The 19401-nt window shown below is 44.0% G+C and overlaps 1 protein-coding gene across 1 annotated transcript; it reads right to left on the bottom strand.

Moving 5' to 3' along the window:
- Window positions 1-343: 343 nt before the first annotated feature.
- On the bottom strand, window positions 344-18676 carry LOC114910690 (uncharacterized). Its single transcript, XM_029252817.1, has 26 exons — window positions 18601-18676; window positions 18350-18482; window positions 17774-17903; window positions 17336-17542; window positions 16785-17142; window positions 16437-16597; window positions 16094-16352; window positions 15838-16008; window positions 15491-15728; window positions 15164-15363; window positions 14295-14899; window positions 13403-13436; window positions 8330-8409; window positions 6137-6221; window positions 5196-5286; window positions 4748-4923; window positions 4495-4627; window positions 3925-4054; window positions 3488-3694; window positions 2937-3294; window positions 2590-2750; window positions 2247-2505; window positions 1991-2161; window positions 1644-1881; window positions 1317-1516; window positions 344-1048 (listed from the first exon to the last, which is right to left on the bottom strand). The coding sequence occupies exons 1-26, from the start codon at window positions 18668-18670 to the stop codon at window positions 438-440; spliced, it is 5466 nt and encodes a 1821-aa protein (XP_029108650.1). The 5' UTR covers window positions 18671-18676; the 3' UTR covers window positions 344-437.
- Between the last annotated feature and the right edge of the window lie 725 nt (window positions 18677-19401).

Genomic DNA, 19401 nt, shown 5'->3' with positions numbered 1-19401 from the left:
GCAACACAGGGCGGAAGGGGACACACCCAGGACAGGATGCCAGTCTGCTGCAAAGCACCCCAGGCAAGACTCGAACCACAGACCCAACGGAGAGCAGGACCCAGTTCAACCCACTGCGCCACCACACCCCCCAAAAAGGAATTCAGCCAGACTGAATTTTCAATAGTTTATTAGACATTTGTTACCCAAGCAATAAAAATACAAATAAATTAAAGCACATGAAAACATATGCCTGTACAGACTGCTATCACCAAACAATCATTAAAATATTGTTAGTAGCAAAAAGTGCAGCCACGTAGTAATCATAAGGAATACACTGGAAAACATCTGTTATCTAGGTGTTTATACCTTCACAGTAGTACTGGTTGTAATTAATCGCAGAACAAGTTATTTAATTACATTTGGTAAATATGATCTTATTCAGTGCAAATATGAGCCTAAACAGTAAAGAGCAGGTGGCCACTGAAGTAACTGTCTTTGGTGAACTTGAAGCCTTTGGCGTTGGTCTCTAGCCACACCTTATCTCCACGTTTGAGCTGCACCAAGGTGCTTCCAGAAGCTGTTAGAAGCGCTGACTGTTGTGAGATGGGGGTCTTTCGTATCACTTGCCCATTTTGTTGCAGGATGATATCTCCTTTGCCTTGGGTCAGGCTGCAGTCGTATTCAAACTTGTAGACACCAGCAATAGCACATGTGAAAACCCCTGTCTGACTGTTATAATGGTTTTGCCCATTGTAGATGGTTTCGTGGAAGACAATGGGTTGTTTGGGTTGCGGGTTACTGGAACCCAGGCGCATGGAAAAGGCTGATTGCTCTGTGTGGATAGAGGGACCTGGGGGTCCTGGTGGGCCAGAAGGTCCCTGAGGTCCAGAGGGACCAGTGGCTCCCTGTTGGCCAGCAGGACCTCGAAGACCACGTGGACCAGAAGGACCTGGAGGTCCGGGTGGACCAGGGGGTCCTGGTGGGCCAGCGATGGGTGTCAGTGGCAAGGATATCTGGGGTACAGCAGAGCTGGGAGATACAGTTGAGGCAATAGGGCAGGAGGAACCTGTGCACAAGGATATTTATTTATTTTTTTACCAATCCCAGTGCAAGACTTGGAAGTTAATAATTCAGTCCTGTACACTAGACGTTGGGAATGTACCATTCTACTCCAGTGAAAGAAGTAAACGCTTCAAATGAACTGCTGCTCTGTAGAGACACAGAACATGCCACTCAGTGGCCAGTTTTTCATAATAATGTCAGCACCAAGGAAGGAGCTGAAGTACATCATTCCTTAAACATGAATAGTGTGTGTGTGTGTGTGTGCTGCTCACCGGTGTCATTCCATGGAGTGAGGTCAAAAACAGGGATGTCATTGCAGCTAGTGTAGCTAGACCCCCGGGCCTGAAACACGAAGGGGTCCTTTGGCACATCAGTGATGCCAGTGTTGTCACAAATGATACGACTCAGGGAGACGGAAGCTAAGGAATCGCGCTGCCGACTGGTGAAGACGCCATCCTTCTCCCACCACAGCCTATTGGGGTGAGAGGTCACATGAGCTGTCCAATCAGTTGTGTAAGTTTATATAACTCTTCATCTGGTGTAGGTTCCTCAGAGTTTAATAGCTATTTGTCTCTCTCACACACATTCAAATATCTCACCTGTCTCCTTGACGAATTTTCTGGAACTGCATGGCAATGAGACAGGAGAACAGGGGTCCCACACGTCCACCGGGGACAAAGGGTTCGGAGACCCCCCCCAGCCACACATCAATATTATCTGGTGTGCCATAGAGCTCGATGAGTTTCTTGGCCAAGTTTGTGTTGTTCAACACTTCGGCCAACTCTAACTCATTCTGTGGCTGTGACAGACCACAAAACTTACGCCAGGCACTGTAGGCTGAGGAGGAGAAGAAGTGTAATGAAATTAGAAATGGTGCTCGAGGAGATACAGGGTTTAGAAATACTGTGTGTGTACACAAGCTGGGACTTCAGCATAAACTTCTCACCAGGTAACCCATGGTCTCGTCCACGTTGCATGTTCAGGGAACCCAAGTCCAGTGCCAGTCTTGAGGTGAACTGAAAAAGCCTCTCTCGCACTGCATCAACCAACATGTGGTCCTGGGTGGCCAGCTTAGCTGGCCGTCCCAACAGCCCTCGGAGTAAAGGGTCCACTCCACCTGGAAGTCAAAGGCAAGAGTGTGTGAATGTGTATTTCTAAGCTTACTGGATACAGAGCAGGTGGTGAACAGAAAGCCTGCACACCTTCGAAGATCAACCTCCAGGGAGCAAAGAAGGCTTTGTGCAGCGGCACACTTGGAAACTCAGGGTGCTCCTGGTAGCTCTCGTTGAGTCGGAAGACCAGAGGCTGGAGGGTCAGGTGGGCGAAGCGGTAGGCCGCAGTAGCAAACACATTGGCGATGCTGGGGTCCACATTCTCATCATACCCAGGGTAGGCGGGGAGAAAGCGGGTCATGGCATCAGGACCCACAATGTGCTTCAGGTAGTCCTGGAACACGATGACCTAAAAAAGAAGGTGCAGGGATTGAATGGTGTGGGCTTTGTATGGTGAGAAGTTTTCAAATCTGTCGCCTATTGCTGCTGTTACCTGAAGGTAGCCACCAACAATCTTGCGAGCCTCCTGATAGAGAGTCTCACTACTCCAGTGTGGGTTGAGCTGCCGCAGGGCTCGGGCCAAACGATTGTGTTCGCGCAGGAACAGAGTATGGATTGATGAGAGGGCAATGTTCTCAATCACTCGAGTATCACCTGAAACACAACATGGTTCCTCATAGGTCATGGTGCTAGAACACCATATGTAGTGATGAAGAGAATGTCTATGCTTGATTAAAGCAGCATAAACAGATTTTTGTAACTTTATTTTCAGCATAGTAACCTGTGTACACAGCGTCTGCTCTTTGAGGTTTTAACGAAAGCCCTGTAGCCAACACTTACCGGCCACAAAGCAGGGCACCTCTTCCACTCCACTGACGTTAGTGATCTTCTGCCGGGTGGAGCATGTGCCCAGTGTGTTAGCGAAGGGGAGGTGCTCTCTGCCGTTGTCATTGAAACGATCATTGACTCTCATCAGACCAAAGTCATTGGTGAGGTCCCTCAGGGATTGTGCTTGCGCGTCCTCTGATCCGTAAACCTGTCCTGCATCCAGGAAGGCCGTCAACGCGTTCACCTGCTGTCGTATGTTGGCTTCCCCAAACACATAGCCCGTGGTGCCTGTTCCACAGGCTGGTGCTGAGCGAAAGAAAGGGATGCAGCCCTTGGAGTTGTTGTCAAAGCGGGTATCCTCTGGTGGGATCTGAGAGGAACGAGACAAAAGCAATGGAAATCGGTGGTTAAAGAGCTGTCTTCCAGAAAAGAAAAAAAAAAAAAAAAACATACTGCAGATATGTGTTTGCTGGGCAGTTAGACAATAATAATTAGAAGGAGTAGAAAAGAAGTTTTCCTAGGTGTTCTCTCACAGAGAAAGAACTTACATTTGTTTACCTCACCTGAATAGGGAAGCAGGGGTCAGCCTGGTCACAGCTTAAATCACAATCTATGCCATCATTGAAGGAGCGGATGCTGGGAGAGGTGGGAGTGAAGGTCAGGTCGTGGTCGTTCCATTGCCCGAAAAGAGTGATCATGTATGAATAGACATGGTCGCTCTCCACTCCTGCATCTGTAGTACTCAGGATCCGGTTGGAGACGTCCCTCACCTGAGATAGAAAAGATGAGTAGAGGGAAGTCAGATCCAGGACAGCAGGCATTGTAAGCAATAAGAACATGGTCATGTTTTTTAAACTGCAGGAAGAGCACTACTGCATAGCAGAATCATGGAGCTAAACTTATTTCCATCTTGAAATATATCTGGGCGTCACATACCTATCATGAGGTCCCGTGAATACAGATATTAATAAAAATACATTATTACAGCTAAAAAGTGTACCAGAGGCAGAAGGTGTCCATTGTACAGGCGTGACTCATCCCAGCCAGGGGGCTGTGAGATGCCATCCTCGTAACGTGGAGGAAGCCAACGTGCCAGTGGTGTGTTGGAGGCTCCCCATCGGGGGTTTTTCCTTCAGTTGAGGATCAGTCAAAACGAGATACATCAGTGTGATCCGAACATTTCTGTTTATTAGGTAAACAACTGTCCTTAATGTTGAGTCTCTGTTTGTCTTTTCTTTTCTGTTCTCCTATCAGTTATAGCTAACGTGCTCACTGCTGCTTCAAAAAAGCATACATTGACTGGTCCAGTTTCTGATGTGGAGAACCAGAGAAAAAAAGTGTTGTTCTGACTTTACATTACAACTGCTCATGTGATGAATTCCATAGTAATTTCAGTTTCAGCTGGTTTGCTCCAAAGTTAATTTGCTTTAAATGGAATGTTGCCTGTATACATGGACAATAAAGTGTACTTTAGGAGTACCCATTGGTTGTTTCAGAAAGTAGTGCCTTTGAGGTACACAGTACTCAGTTTGTTACGGACACCGGAGGGTATCTGGTATTCAATACTCACAGGTTGTTACAGACACTGGTGCTTGTGCGGTACTTGTTGAGGTCTGGAATGATTCGACAGTTTGGGACCTGGACACGTGCTCTACATCCGGTCAGTCGGCTAATGAGTTTCAACTCATCTGTGGTCAGTGTGTCTAAAGGGGATGAAAAACTGTGAAACACAGCACAGCCCATGGTTGTTGTGACTACTGCATTGAGAAAGTGTGTGTATGTGTACATTTGTGTTTGAGAGAGAGAGACGGACAGAGCCTCACCTGTAGCGTTCAGAGAGCGTTTATGTACATGGGGCTGCCTTTCCTGGATGAGTCTCAGAGTATTCTCCATGTAGTCAGCAGCCCTCACAGCTGAGCGCAGATCTCTGGACGGCTGCCTCAACAGACGCAGGGCATCGGAAGCGCTGAAGGAGCCTTTCTTCACCCGGGACACACTCCTTTGGGGTTTTACAAACAGACACAAACAGAGTATTTTTCTTATCCACAGTGCTGATGACCACAGTTCTCTGGGTTGTCCAGTAGAGCAAAGATGTTCCATAGATTGCTCTTAAGTAGAATAATTATTGCACCAATTGACTGGGCAGTAGCTGGACAAGGCAGTTGACCTATTAAGAAATGGACTGTATTGGTCACAGGATGTGTTCCACACCCCAGCTGAGACTAATTTGTACAGACATCCTTGGTGGTTTTCAACGGTCTCCACACTTACTCTTTCCAGGAATACATGTAGGCTTCATCCACAGCTGTCTTGGCATCCTCCAGGGCTTTGAGCACGAAAGGCCTCATTTTGCCATCTTCTGCTGCAGAAACACACACTGTGCTCGGACAGTTTCTCGATTGACACATTCTACTCAGGCAGCTGGTAGTTCCAGACTCTTTTTATCTCCCCCATCATGTTCCACACACTGCAGTCCAAAATGCAGCAACACTGTGTAAGGCACTTTTTTGAATCTTTCATATGTTGCTTTCATAGAGGGAAACCACAACAACAAAATATTATCCCTAAATTAATAAAGCAAAAGGAAATAAAGATACACATTCTTATGAGTTTTACATATATCGTTGAGCAGGCTGATCTTCCATTTAGTTTAAAAATATCTGAACACATAAAATTATGGCACTTTTAAACACAAAGCACAGAGAAATGGAAGATGAGTTCAAAGATCTTTAATAAACCAGATGTAGATATGGCTCCAAAGCCTTACATTTACATTTATTCACTTAGCAGACACTTTTCTCCAAAGTGACTTACAACAGATGTGTTATTAGCCCACACACCTTATTCACCAAGGTGACTTACACTGCTACATATACTACTTAGAAAGGGTCACTCATCCATACATCAGTGGAACACACTCTCTTTGTGACACTCGCACACTATGGGGGAACCTGAACAGCATGTCTTTGGGCTGTGGGAGGAAACTGGAGCACCTGGAGGAAACCAACACAGACACAGGGAGAACATGCACACTCCACATAGACTGAGTAGGGATCAAACCCACATTCTGTCGCACCACCCAGGTGCTGTAAGAGAGCAGTGCTACTTGCTGTGCCACTGTGCTGCCCATAGAACTCTTTCCAATCTCCCTAACCGGAACATTTATTAGTATTTTTTTTTTCATTGACATGTGTCCCTGTAAGGGTGTTTACCTGTAGCTGCAGGAAAGAAGATGGACAGGTAGATCCCCAGGACCAGGAGGCATGTACACGTGTTCATGGCGTTTCTGAGGATGCCCTGTGCAAACATCACAGAGTAAAAACACTTTTCAACATAAGAAACAGAAAAGTGTGCTGTTAACATACTCTGATTTTTGTTTGCCTCAGTCTTAAACTGTATGAATTGAACTTTGTTATTCAGTTGCTTTGATAAGTGAGTTCCACCCTTGGTTTTGAGCTATTGTCCAAACTGAGAACCTCTTGGACTGCATTCCATTTTTCTCTCTTGTTCTTGATTTTATGTGCGGGATGTCATTGAAGTCACCAAATATTAATGACCACAGTCATTTCTCTACAGACAATTCCTTGAGAAGCTTCCAGAGATGCCAAAAAATCATTATTTCTTAGCATATGGGAGAAAATTTGGAAATAAAATGCTTGCATTATATTGCATACTGCTTTAGGTTATTACACAGAGATTATGTCCTTATTTGTGACCATAGGTCACTACCAGACAGTTATCCTGCTGATACCTTTTATAGTACAGCTTGGTAAGCATTTTTGTTTTTTGTCTTTTGTTAATACTGTGTTCAATTCACTATGTTACCATAATTTACATACAAGATCCTGAAATATTTGGCCAAATACAAAAACTGTTATGTTACCACATTGACTAACTCTAACTCTAACTCTAAACAGCCCTAACTGTCACATGTCTTCAGTGTGAGTGTTTAAGAATTGTTCTGACTCTTTACCTGTGTTATTGGTCTAACATAGCCCCTGTTGAAGCATACAATTTGCTGTCCTTGTGAATTTCACAACTACGATTAAGGATTAGAAGTTATCAAATGAAGACATGATTAGAAAAGAGTAAAATGATACAAAATGACAAAGCTTTTAATTCCACTTTGACTACCTCCAAAGAAATTCAGTTTTGCCTTTGTCTGCTAGGGTCACAAAATTCATATTTATACAATATGACCCAGCTTTTTGTATTTCCTCTCTTTATTTATTTCATGTATCTTCAAAAACTGAGCAAACGGCTGTAAAAAGGCTAAATGCTGAATAGATCTTCATTCCTTTTTTCTTTAATAATGCTTTTAATATTTTACAGAAACAGCACTTTCCTTTGTTTCTAACTGAACACAGATCTATAGCTTGTTTGTATACCATGTTTCAAACTTTCCCATTTCATACTAGTTCCATAGGCACTGGTTGATTCTGAAGAAGATTCAATATTGCGAACATTTTAAATCACACAGCTGTTAATGATCCGATACTAGATTAGCAAGGAACATAAAATTTAAAACACAGTGATGCAACAGTAATTAAACTGGTTAAAGAACCTCTTAACACTGGAAACGTATACATTTTTAATCCACAAGGGGAGTGATGGATTTCACATACTAACTCAGTTTCCATTGTCAGTTGAGTTTGTCAGTAGTGGTCAACAATAAATGGTTCATGGTTCATTAATGGTTTTTGTTTATGCTGGACAGTATTAGGATTAGTTACACAGAAACTATAACACTTGGACTGGTTGCCATTGGATTTAACTGAAAGTATAACACTGAGTCAACAGATTAATATAGTGTGAAAGTTGACTCTGGAATCCAGAGCATGTGGAGGAAACCTACTGAAACATGGGGTTAACATGCTCAACAGAGACTGAGCTGGATTCACACCTATGTCCAACTGCACAACCCAGGTCCTGTGTGGCACTGGTACAAAATACATTTAAGAAGCTTTTACAGCAGCTGTCACCTACTGGATGGGAAAGAACCAACATGTGAAGTAATGGAGACTTGCATTGTTGAACTTTGAAGGAATTGAGAAGCTGGGGTGATTAGCTAAACAAATAAAATGTAAATAAAAATTTGCATTGAAATTTATGCAGCTATTTGGAGATCAGAAGATAAGACGGTCTGAAAGTGATGGATTTTGAGAGCTTTCTTGAATGCTGGAGAAGACTTAGCAGTTTTGAGAGACACGGGGAGCTCATTCCATCACACTGAAGTCAAAATTATGAACATTTACTCTTGAACCACTTGTGGAAGGAACTACCAAACAGACTGATGTGGAGGAGCTGTCACATTAACATGCATACGTGTTGAGAGCAGAACAAGAACCTGACTCTGAGGTGCTCATAGAGCTGTGGACAGATGGTGAGTAAAGTAAAACTCTTACCTGCAGCAATGAGCACCTTGAATCCTTGTGGAAAGTTGAGGAGTTCTGCAGCACATCCAGAAAGCTACCATATTTATTTGCTTTGAGGCAGAGAGTATAGAATAACACTTTCCTGTTGAGGCACCAATAGAAACCAAAAGCTTTTTCCTTGTTCCTTACTGCTTAAATGTAGTATATCATTTTTCACTTTGTTTACTCATGACAGTTGAGTAATCTTTCATTTAAAATTAGTATTCTTTTACTGTGGAGCAGGTTTTCTGATGTCTCTCAGCTATTATTACATGCCATGAAACCAGCAGGGTAAGGTTTAGGGGGTGGGGGATGTAGCAAAATTTTAACATGAACAACTCTCAGAACTGAAGGAATGAATCATTTAGCCAACTGAACTGCATTTCACATAGCACATTTTTAGTTTGTGGTAGTTAATATGTGAGGTCAGACTGGATCCCATAAGCAAAGTTAGATGATGGTTCTGTATAGAGTTCAGATCAGCACATAATATTCATGACCATGCTGCTTAGAAGTACAAGTATTAATAAGCGCACTGTAACCTGTAAACTACAGTTTGACCTCAGTGTTCGTGATTGACAAGGAAGAGTGAAGCATCTGAAGGAACTGTTCCTTCTCAGCTTCTATCACGTGGAGTGACTTCTGCATCCACCCTTTTGATTCTTCTGACAGCTCTCTTTCTCCAGATGCAGCAATTATGTTCAGTTAAAGATATATGACAATTTGGTCTCATTTGACAGTGTAACAAGTAGAAATGATTCATAATCCATTTCATTCAAAAGTAAGAAAATTGTCATTAATCTCACAAGGGTTTAAAGACGTAAAAAGACAGCCCGTGGTAAATCTTGCCTATATCTCTGTGGAATTAATGGATAGAATCTATAGGTCCTGTAGAGGTTTGGAGAGTTCACAGGCTGTTGGTACCAGAGTTTCATCCATGTGGTCTGCATATGATTGTGGTCCTGTTAGCCTCATCAGAAAGTAATTATGAGCTGCACCAGAGTGGTTCACAGCTGAGTGTGACCTACTTCAGATGAAGGTTTATATCTCCAAATTTAAGATGATGTTCTCCTAGTGGTAATGTATCTTTTTCTTTTGATTTAAGGATCAGCTATGTCCTACAGAAGTGTTTAAGCAGCTCATGGCCATTCTCATTAGTGATAGCAGGGGAGAATCTGCAGTAATGCAAAGAGTGTACAGAACCATGGTGGTGAAGCAGGAGCAGAATACATAAGCAAGATTTGCAATTTGTTGTACACCCCCATCCTCAAGTATGGTCACAAGATTTGGGGAGAGTCCAAAAGAACAAGATGGCTGATAGAAGATGTGAAAATGAGTGTAAGATTCAGTACATGAGAAAGTATAATGATCAGCACGGACATCTAGGGTCTGTGTTCCTTCAGATCGAGAGTAGCCAGTTAATGTTTACAGACATTTTGCTAAAACTGGGAAAATTATATCAAATACACATTGTCAGAACTGCTTGTCCCATACGGGGTCATGGGGAACCAGAGCCTACCCGGTAACACAGGGCGCAAGGCCGGAGGGGGAGGGGACACACCCAGGACGGGACGCCAGTCCGTCGCAAGGCACCCCAAGCGGGACTCGAACCCCAGACCCACCGGAGAGCAGGACTGTGGTTCAACCCACTGCGCCACCGCACCCCCCTCTTATATCAAATAATATATCATATATTCATGACAGTTTGGGAACATTAGGGGACCACTTCGGAAGAATTGAGACTATTGTTGTAGAAAGCAAAGTAAGGTTTGTCCTGCTTGACCTGTTCGCACCACAACTGTCACTGGGATAAGTGGCTTGAAAATTAGTGGATGACATTAAAAAGAAATAAAATCTGTTCTGTTGTTTTCACTGTGTTTTTATGTGGTGCAGTCATCGAAAGCACAGTGATAAATCAACTGTAATTGTCAAATTTTCATGTGTATCAAAAACTGCTCAGAACTGATCAGAAATAACTGTAGTGAAGTATCACCAAGGGCCATATTACTATGATACAGGTCAAACTCAATAAACAAAAGCCAATAAAGCAAAGTACATGGGGAAGAATATCAGTTGCCAGAGAAAACAAACCTCTGCAAACCCACAAAATTGCAGGTTGTCCAGTGATCCATTGTGTACTGCATGTCAGCAGACTGATAAGATCGATGTTCTGCAAATTGATCTAGGTAAGAAACAATAATAATACCATGTGCAAAGACTGGAAAAACAGGGCAAAACATTTGTTTCCTCCCTTGATTCCTCCTTTGATGCCTTTGTCTTTGTGGAGGTGGGGTAAGGAGTTCAAGCAATAATATGTCATAGAATCAAAACCCTTCCAAGATGCAACACAATGGTTAAAGATATTCCCATGTTTGAATACATATGCCACAACCAGGTGAGTTGTATTGTGTAAAATGTGGTAGTAAGGTTGAATGCTACAGAGATTCTGAAATGTCACATCATTTACACTGCCCGCTGCATCCGCAAAGCCACCAGCATTGCAGACGACCTCACGCACCCCTCACACAAACTCTTTACCCTCTTGCCGCTGTTTATATCTAGCGCTGTTTGCACAAGTCTTGCACGCATGCACTTTATGTAGTCTGTGTATGTAACTGTGTTGTTTTATGTAGCACCGTGCTCCTGGAGCAACGTTGTGTCATTTCACTGTGTACTGTTCCAGCTGTATATGGTTGAAATGACAATAAAGCATCTCTTCTCTTGTCTTGTCATACCAGAGTCAAAGGAAATTTCTGAAGAGCTCCAGAGAAAACTTGCTGAAGCCTATTAGTCTTAAGCGCTGAATATCAGGCAAAGCATAGAGAGAACCATACTTAGCATATGAAATAGAGAAAGTTTGGAATAGTGATCAATCTACCTAGGAGTGGCCTTCGTGGCAAAATCGCTCCATGAGCAAGGTGTTCAATCATTAATGAGCTCAGTAAGAACCCCAGATCAAAATCCAAAGAATTACATTTACATTTACGTTTTACATTTTTTCACTTAGCAGACGCTTTTCTCCAAAGCGACTTACACTGGATACTATGCAGTGTTACTAGCTCACACACTTTATTCACCAAGGTGACTTACACTAGTAGATACACTACTCACAATGGATCACTCATCCATACATCAATGAAACACACTCTCTCTGTGTCATTCACACACTATGGGGGAACCTGAACAGCATGTCTTTGTATTGTGGGAGGAAACCGGAGAACCCGGAGGAAACCCACGCAGACACGGGGAGAACATACAAACTCCATACAGGAATTACAGTTGTTTCTTACCTCAGTTCAAGTCAAGTCAAGTCAGTGTTCATGACTCCAGAACAAGACACTGTGCAAAAAAGGAGTACATTTGGAAGTGGCAAGTAGGAAACAACTGCTCTTTAAAAAGACTGCAGTTTATGAAACTTTGATTGCCACTTCTGAAGAATGGTCTCAGGACCAATTAGTCAAAATTAGAGCTTTTATTAGGACTAATTATTGTAACAGCACTGAGGGGAGTTGTAACAGCTTCATGTAAATAGTTGATATTAGTGTTCATGTATGTACATGGTTAGGCTCCGGTTACCCGTGACCCCGTATGGGACGAGCGGTTCAGAAAATGTGTGTGTGTGTGTGTATGTACATGGTTGTGTGTGTTCTGATTGGTTGTCATTCTATTTATGCCATTCTATTTATCTATTTATCAAGAGGGGAATTCTGGGGGGTTCTAGGGGTGGCCCCTTAACCATGGGGTGCGGTAGGGGGCTGGGAGTAACCCAGGGGGATTCTCCAATGTTCGGTAACATTTATGCTGTCTGAAGCATCTTTGTTAAGACTGCTGTCAGAATACATGTACTCATTCAATAAAGAGTATGTTCCTTTCACCCTGACTCCTGAGCCAGTTTCTAGTAGCTCCATGGGGGGGGCACTACTTCATGTTTAGTATAGCGTCTGGACAGACGCGGGTGAAAAGTAAAATGAACCCAGATGGAGAGTGAGATTAGAAGTGCACTGTGCAAAATGTAAAGCATCACAACTGTAAAGCATCACAGAATGAGAACAAAACTTTGACTGGGTACTCTAAGACATTCACATCTTTATTCTTGAGGAGACATTCTACTGTTGCTTTTGCTTTATGTTTGAGATCATTGTCCTGTTGAAAGGTCAACTTCATTTTTTTAGCAGGTGGGTTCTCTTGCAGTACTTTCCTGTAATTTACTTTTTTTTTTCTGTTTAAACAGGATATCCAATCCCAGCTGATGGAAAGCAGCACCACAACATGATACTTCCACCACCGTACTTCACTGTGTGGAAGGTGTTTCTTCAGGCATAGGCAGTGTTAGGTCTGCACTACATATATTGAATTGTATTTTGCCACAACAGCTCTGATTTGGTCTCCTCTGTCTGCAAAATCTTTTCTCAGATTGAAGCTCACTCTCATGTGTTATGGCAAACCCAAGAGACTTCTTTTGTGCCACCCTCCCATTTGGAAAGCTGGTCACTGTTGTCACTGCCCCGTATACCTGTTTATCCTTTTTTTTCCATCAGTCTCAGTGTTTTCGGTCTCATTTTGCTTTCAGGGAGAGTTTTGGCCTGGTTTGGACTAAGAGCTATCCATTTTCTCTGTTGTCCGCAAAATCCCTAACAGTTCATTTCTTCCTTCTTCAGTGGTCAGCTTTGACATAGTTTAAACAATACAAATTTTTGTTCTTGTGGATACATTAGCACTTTTTCTTTTCATCAGATAGAAGCTGTATTCTCTAACCAAAGGGCCCTTGTAATTGTCTTTCTCCAGAGGGTGGCACTCTAGAACAAGTGCTACTGTAATTTTCTGTTACCTGCATGTGTGTCACTGCAGGAAATATTCCATCCAGAAGGTGGCATTTGGTAGCTATGGTTTCGATACGTCACAACGTCACAGAAGCATGGTTTATTCATTTGCAAGCTGGTCTTCTTCTGTCACTAGTTAGTGGATTAAAAATGTACCTCGGAAAATATGTGATAACAGTAGTTTCACAACAAGCTGCAGCTGAAGGTTGTTTGCTGAAATAAGAAGCCTTACCTCAGGGCTTACCTGGATATGTCCAAAAATCTGTCCTTTTCATTTCCTATCAGCATGTTCAAAATTTCAAAATGACTTATTGAAACAGGTTATTTTTTATCTCACATGTTTTTCCACAGCTGCTTGCAATATTGTTGTATTACAATTATTTGCCCTTTTATACAGTTGTGTATCTTTACTGGAGCAACTTAGGTTAAGTACCTTCTCAAGAGTACTATAGTTGGAGGTGGAATTTCTGGTCCAAAAGGGAGCAGCTGTAACCACTATGCTACCAGCTGCCTGTGTGCTAACATGTTGAACTGCTGTGTGTGAATTTCCCTACAGGGATGAAAAAAGTATTATCCCTATCCTATCGGGTATGAGATACATCAGAGTATAATGATTCCCTCTCAAGGCAAAAAGCAACTCATTCACTCGTCCCATACAGGGTCGCAGGGAGCAAGAGCCTAACCTGGCAACACAGGGCGGAAGGGGACACACCCAGGACAGGATGCCAGTCTGCTGCAAAGCACTCCAGGCAAGACTCAAACCACAGACCCAACGGAGAGCAGGACCCAGTTCAACCCACTGCGCCACCACACCCCCCAAAAAGGAATTCAGCCAGACTGAATTTTCTATAGTTTATTAGACATTTATTACCCAAGCAATAAAAATACAAATATATTAAAGCACATGAAAATGAAAACATATGCCTGTACAGACTGCTATCACCAAACAATCATTAAAATATTGTTAGTAGCAAAAAAGTGCAGCCACGTAGTAATCATAAGGAATACACTGGAAAACATCTGTTATCTAGGTGTTTATACCTTCACAGTAGTACTGGTTGTAATTAATCGCAGAACTAGTTATTTAATTACATTTGGTAAATATGATCTTATTCAGTGCAAATATGAGCCTAAACAGTAAAGAGCAGGTGGCCACTGAAGTAACTGTCTTTGGTGAACTTGAGGCCTTTGGCGTTGGTCTCTAGCCACACCTTATCTCCACGTTTGAGCTGCACCAAGGTGCTTCCAGAAGCTGTTAGAAGCGCTGACTGTTGTGAGATGGGGGTCTTTCGTATCACTTGCCCATTTTGTTGCAGGATGATATCTCCTTTGCCTTGGGTCAGGCTGCAGTCGTATTCAAACTTGTAGACACCAGCAATAGCACATGTGAAAACCCCTGTCTGACTGTTATAATGGTTTTGCCCATTGTAGATGGTTTCGTGGAAGACAATGGGTTGTTTGGGTTGCGGGTTACTGGAACCCAGGCGCATGGAAAAGGCTGATTGCTCTGTGTGGATAGAGGGACCTGGGGGTCCTGGTGGGCCAGAAGGTCCCTGAGGTCCAGAGGGACCAGTGGCTCCCTGTTGGCCAGCAGGACCTCGAAGACCATGTGGACCAGAAGGACCTGGAGGTCCGGGTGGACCAGGGGGTCCTGGTGGGCCAGCGATGGGTGTCAGTGGCAAGGATGTCTGGGGTACAGCAGAGCTGGGAGATACAGTTGAGACAATAGGGCAGGAGGAACCTGTGCACAAGGATATTTATTTATTTTTTTACCAATCCCAGTGCAAGACTTGGAAGTTAATAATTCAGTCCTGTACACTAGACGTTGGGAATGTACCACTCTACTCCAGTGAAAGAAGTAAAGGCTTCAAATGAACTGCTGCTCTGTAGAGACACAGAACATGCCACTCAGTGGCCAGTTTTTCATAATAATGTCAGCACCAAGGAAGGAGCTGAAGTACATCATTCCTTAAACATGAATAGTGTGTGTGTGTGTGCTGCTCACCGGTGTCATTCCATGGAGTGAGGTCAAAAACAGGGATGTCATTGCAGCTAGTGTAGCTAGACCCCCGGGCCTGAAACACGAAGGGGTCCTTTGGCACATCGGTGATGCCAGTGTTGTCACAAATGATACGACTCAGGGAGACGGAAGCTAAGGAATCGCGCTGCCGACTGGTGAAGACGCCATCCTTCTCCCACCACAGCCTATTGGGGTGAGAGGTCACATGAGCTGTCCAATCAGTTGTGTAAGTTTATATAACTCTTCATCTGGTGTATATTCCTCCGAGTTTAATAGCTATTTGTCTCTCTCACACACATTCAAATATCTCACCTGTCTCCTTGACGAATTTTCTGGAACTGCATGGCAATGAGACAGGAGAACAGGGGTCCCACACGTCCACCGGGGACAAAGGGTTCGGAGACCCCCCCCAGCCACACATCAATATTATCTGGTGTGCCATAGAGCTCGATGAGTTTCTTGGCCAAGTTTGTGTTGTTCAACACTTCGGCCAACTCTAACTCATTCTGTGGCTGTGACAGACCACAAAACTTACGCCAGGCACTGTAGGCTGAGGAGGAGAAGAAGTGTAATGAAATTAGAAATGGTGCTCGAGGAGATACAGGGTTTAGAAATACTGTGTGTGTACACAAGCTGGGACTTCAGCATAAACTTCTCACCAGGTAACCCATGGTCTCGTCCACGTTGCATGTTCAGGGAACCCAAGTCCAGTGCCAGTCTTGAGGTGAATTGAAAAAGCCTCTCTCGCACTGCATCAACCAACATGTGGTCCTGGGTGGCCAGCTTAGCTGGCCGTCCCAACAGCCCTCGGAGTAAAGGGTCCACTCCACCTGGAAGTCAAAGGCAAGAGTGTGTGAATGTGTATTTCTAAGCTTACTGGATACAGAGCAGGTGGTGAACAGAAAGCCTGCACACCTTCGAAGATCAACCTCCAGGGAGCAAAGAAGGCTTTGTGCAGCGGCACACTTGGAAACTCAGGGTGCTCCTGGTAGCTCTCGTTGAGTCGGAAGACCAGAGGCTGGAGGGTCAGGTGGGCGAAGCGGTAGGCCGCAGTAGCAAACACATTGGCGATGCTGGGGTCCACATTCTCATCATACCCAGGGTAGGCGGGGAGAAAGCGGGTCATGGCATCAGGACCCACAATGTGCTTCAGGTAGTCCTGGAACACGATGACCTAAAAAAGAAGGTGCAGGGATTGAATGGTGTGGGCTTTGTATGGTGAGAAGTTTTCAAATCTGTCGCCTATTGCTGCTGTTACCTGAAGGTAGCCACCAACAATCTTGCGAGCCTCCTGATAGAGAGTCTCACTACTCCAGTGTGGGTTGAGCTGCCGCAGGGCTCGGGCCAAACGATTGTGTTCGCGCAGGAACAGAGTATGGATTGATGAGAGGGCAATGTTCTCAATCACTCGAGTATCACCTGAAACACAACATGGTTCCTCATAGGTCACGGTGCTAGAACACCATATGTAGTGATGAAGAGAATGTCTATGCTTGATTAAAGCAGCATAAACAGATTTTTGTAACTTTATTTTCAGCATAGTAACCTGTGTACACAGCGTCTGCTCTTTGAGGTTTTAACGAAAGCCCTTGTAGCCAACACTTACCGGCCACAAAGCAGGGCACCTCTTCCGCTCCACTGACGTTAGTGATCTTCTGCCGGGTGGAGCATGTGCCCAGTGTGTTAGCGAAGGGGAGGTGCTCTCTGCCGTCGTCATTGAAACGATCATTGACTCTCATCAGACCAAAGTCATTGGTGAGGTCCCTCAGGGATTGTGCTTGCGCGTCCTCTGATCCGTAAACCTGTCCTGCATCCAGGAAGGCCGTCAACGCGTTCACCTGCTGTCGTATGTTGGCTTCCCCAAACACATAGCCCGTGGTGCCTGTTCCACAGGCTGGTGCTGAGCGAAAGAAAGGGATGCAGCCCTTGGAGTTGTTGTCAAAGCGGGTATCCTCTGGTGGGATCTGAGAGGAACGAGACAAAAGCAATGGAAATCGGTGGTTAAAGAGCTGTCTTCCAGAAAAGAAAAAAAAAAAAAAAAACATACTGCAGATATGTGTTTGCTGGGCAGTTAGACAATAATAATTAGAAGGAGTAGAAAAGAAGTTTTCCTAGGTGTTCTCTCACAGAGAAAGAACTTACATTTGTTTACCTCACCTGAATAGGGAAGCAGGGGTCAGCCTGGGCACAGCTTAAATCACAATCTATGCCATCATTGAAGGAGCGGATGCTGGGAGAGGTGGGAGTGAAGGTCAGGTCGTGGTCGTTCCATTGCCCAAAAAGAGTGATCATGTATGAATAGACATGGTCGCTCTCCACTCCTGCATCTGTAGTACTCAGGATCCGGTTGGAGACGTCCCTCACCTGAGATAGAAAAGATGAGTAGAGGGAAGTCAGATCCAGGACAGCAGGCATTGTAAGCGATAAGAACATGGTCATGTTTTTTAAACTGCAGGAAGAGCACTACTGCATAGCAGAATCATGGAGCTAAACTTATTTCCATCTTGAAATATATCTGGGCGTCACATACCTATCATGAAGTCCCGTGAATACAGATATTAATAAAAATACATTATTACAGCTAAAAAGGTGTACCAGAGGCAGAAGGTGTCCATTGTACAGGCGTGACTCATCCCAGCCAGGGGGCTGTGAGATGCCATCCTCGTAACGTGGAGGAAGCCAACGTGCCAGTGGTGTATTGGAGGCTCCCCATCGGGGGTTTTTCCTTCAGTTGAGGATCAGTCAAAACAAGATACATCAGTGTGATCCGAACATTTCTGTTTATTAGGTAAACAACTGTCCTTAATGTTGAGTCTCTGTTTGTCTTTTCTTCTCTGTTCTCCTATCAGTTATAGCTAACGTGCTCACTGCTGCTTCAAAAAAGCGTACATTGACTGGTCCAGTTTCTGATGTGGAGAACCAGAGAAAAAAAGTGTTGTTCTGACTTTACATTACAACTGCTCATGTGATGAATTCCATAGTAATAGTAATTTCAGTTTCAGCTGGTTTGCTCCAAAGTTAATTTGCTTTAAACGGAATGTTAACTGTATACACGGACAATAAAGTGTACTTTAGGAGTACCTATTGGTTGTTTCGGAAAGTAGTGCCTTTGAGGTACACAGTACTCAGTTTGTTACGGACACCGGAGGCTATCTGGTATTCAATACTCACAGGTTGTTACAGACACTGGTGCTTGTGCGGTACTTGTTGAGGTCTGGAATGATTCGACAGTTTGGGACCTGGACACGTGCTCTACATCCGGTCAGTCGGCTAATGAGTTTCAACTCATCTGTGGTCAGTGTGTCTAAAGGGGATGAAAAACTGTGAAACACAGCACAGCCCATGGTTGTTGTGACTACTGCATTGAGAAAGTGTGTGTATGTGTACATTTGTGTTTGAGAGAGAGACAGAAAGAGCCTCACCTGTAGCGTTCAGAGAGCGTTTATGTACATGGGGCTGCCTTTCCTGGATGAGTCTCAGAGTATTCTCCATGTAGTCAGCAGCCCTTACAGCTGAGCGCAGATCTCTGGACGGCTGCCTCAACAGACGCAGGGCATCGGAAGCGCTGAAGGAGCGTTTCTGTACCCGGGACACACTCCTTTGGGGTTTTACAAACACGAGAGAAACTGTATTATGAGATATGTGAGATGAATATTTGATGCACATTCAGGTAGCTTCAGGAAAGCAGTGAGTTTGTTAGGAAGAGGCTGGGAGGACAGCAGAAGGTACTGAGAAGGACTAGTGGTCTCCACACTGACTGTACAGCATAATGATGATCACATCAATTCAATTCAGTGTCCAATGGCTCATATTTTTTTTGAGCTGTGCTTATCCACTGTACTGATGTCAAGATTTGTCTGGGTTGTCCAGGAGAAGAAAATGCTACATGGCTTGCTGTCCAGTAGATCTCCAGTTAACTTCAGACTTACTTTTGCCGAGAATACGTGTAGGCTTCATCCACAATCGTCTTGGCATCCTCCAAAGCTTTAAGGACAAAGGGCCTCACTTTGCCCTCCTCTGCTAAAGAAACACATACTCTGATCACCCAGTTACCAATCTTGGTTCAAGGCACTTTTACAGAAAGATTGTAGAAGGGCTCGCTGACCATAAACATGACTGAAAGGCTTCTTAACTCTTGTCTTCATGCTAGCGCTAGGATTGCTCATCATGAAACTAGTCTCCGTTCACCTGCTTAGTGGCATTACCTGTGGCTGCTGGCCATG

The sequence above is a fragment of the Scleropages formosus genome, chromosome 6, assembly GCF_900964775.1.
Source record: "Scleropages formosus chromosome 6, fSclFor1.1, whole genome shotgun sequence".
In the NCBI taxonomy this organism is placed as follows: domain Eukaryota; kingdom Metazoa; phylum Chordata; class Actinopteri; order Osteoglossiformes; family Osteoglossidae; genus Scleropages; species Scleropages formosus.
This window is presented reverse-complemented; position numbering and strand designations above follow the sequence as displayed.

Bases quoted from the DNA above. Each gene is read 5' to 3' on its own strand.
- LOC114910690 (XM_029252817.1), bottom strand. From the start codon at position 18,670: ATGGAGAATACTCTGAGACTCATCCAGGAAAGGCAGCCCCATGTACAT. The intron at 5,287-6,136 runs GTAAACACCCTT...GTGTTTCTGCAG, and splicing joins CTTCTTTCCTGCAGCTACAG to CAGAAGATGGCAAAATGAGG. The intron at 3,295-3,487 runs GTGAGGTAAACA...CGTTCCTCTCAG, and splicing joins ACCCCTGCTTCCCTATTCAG to ATCCCACCAGAGGATACCCG.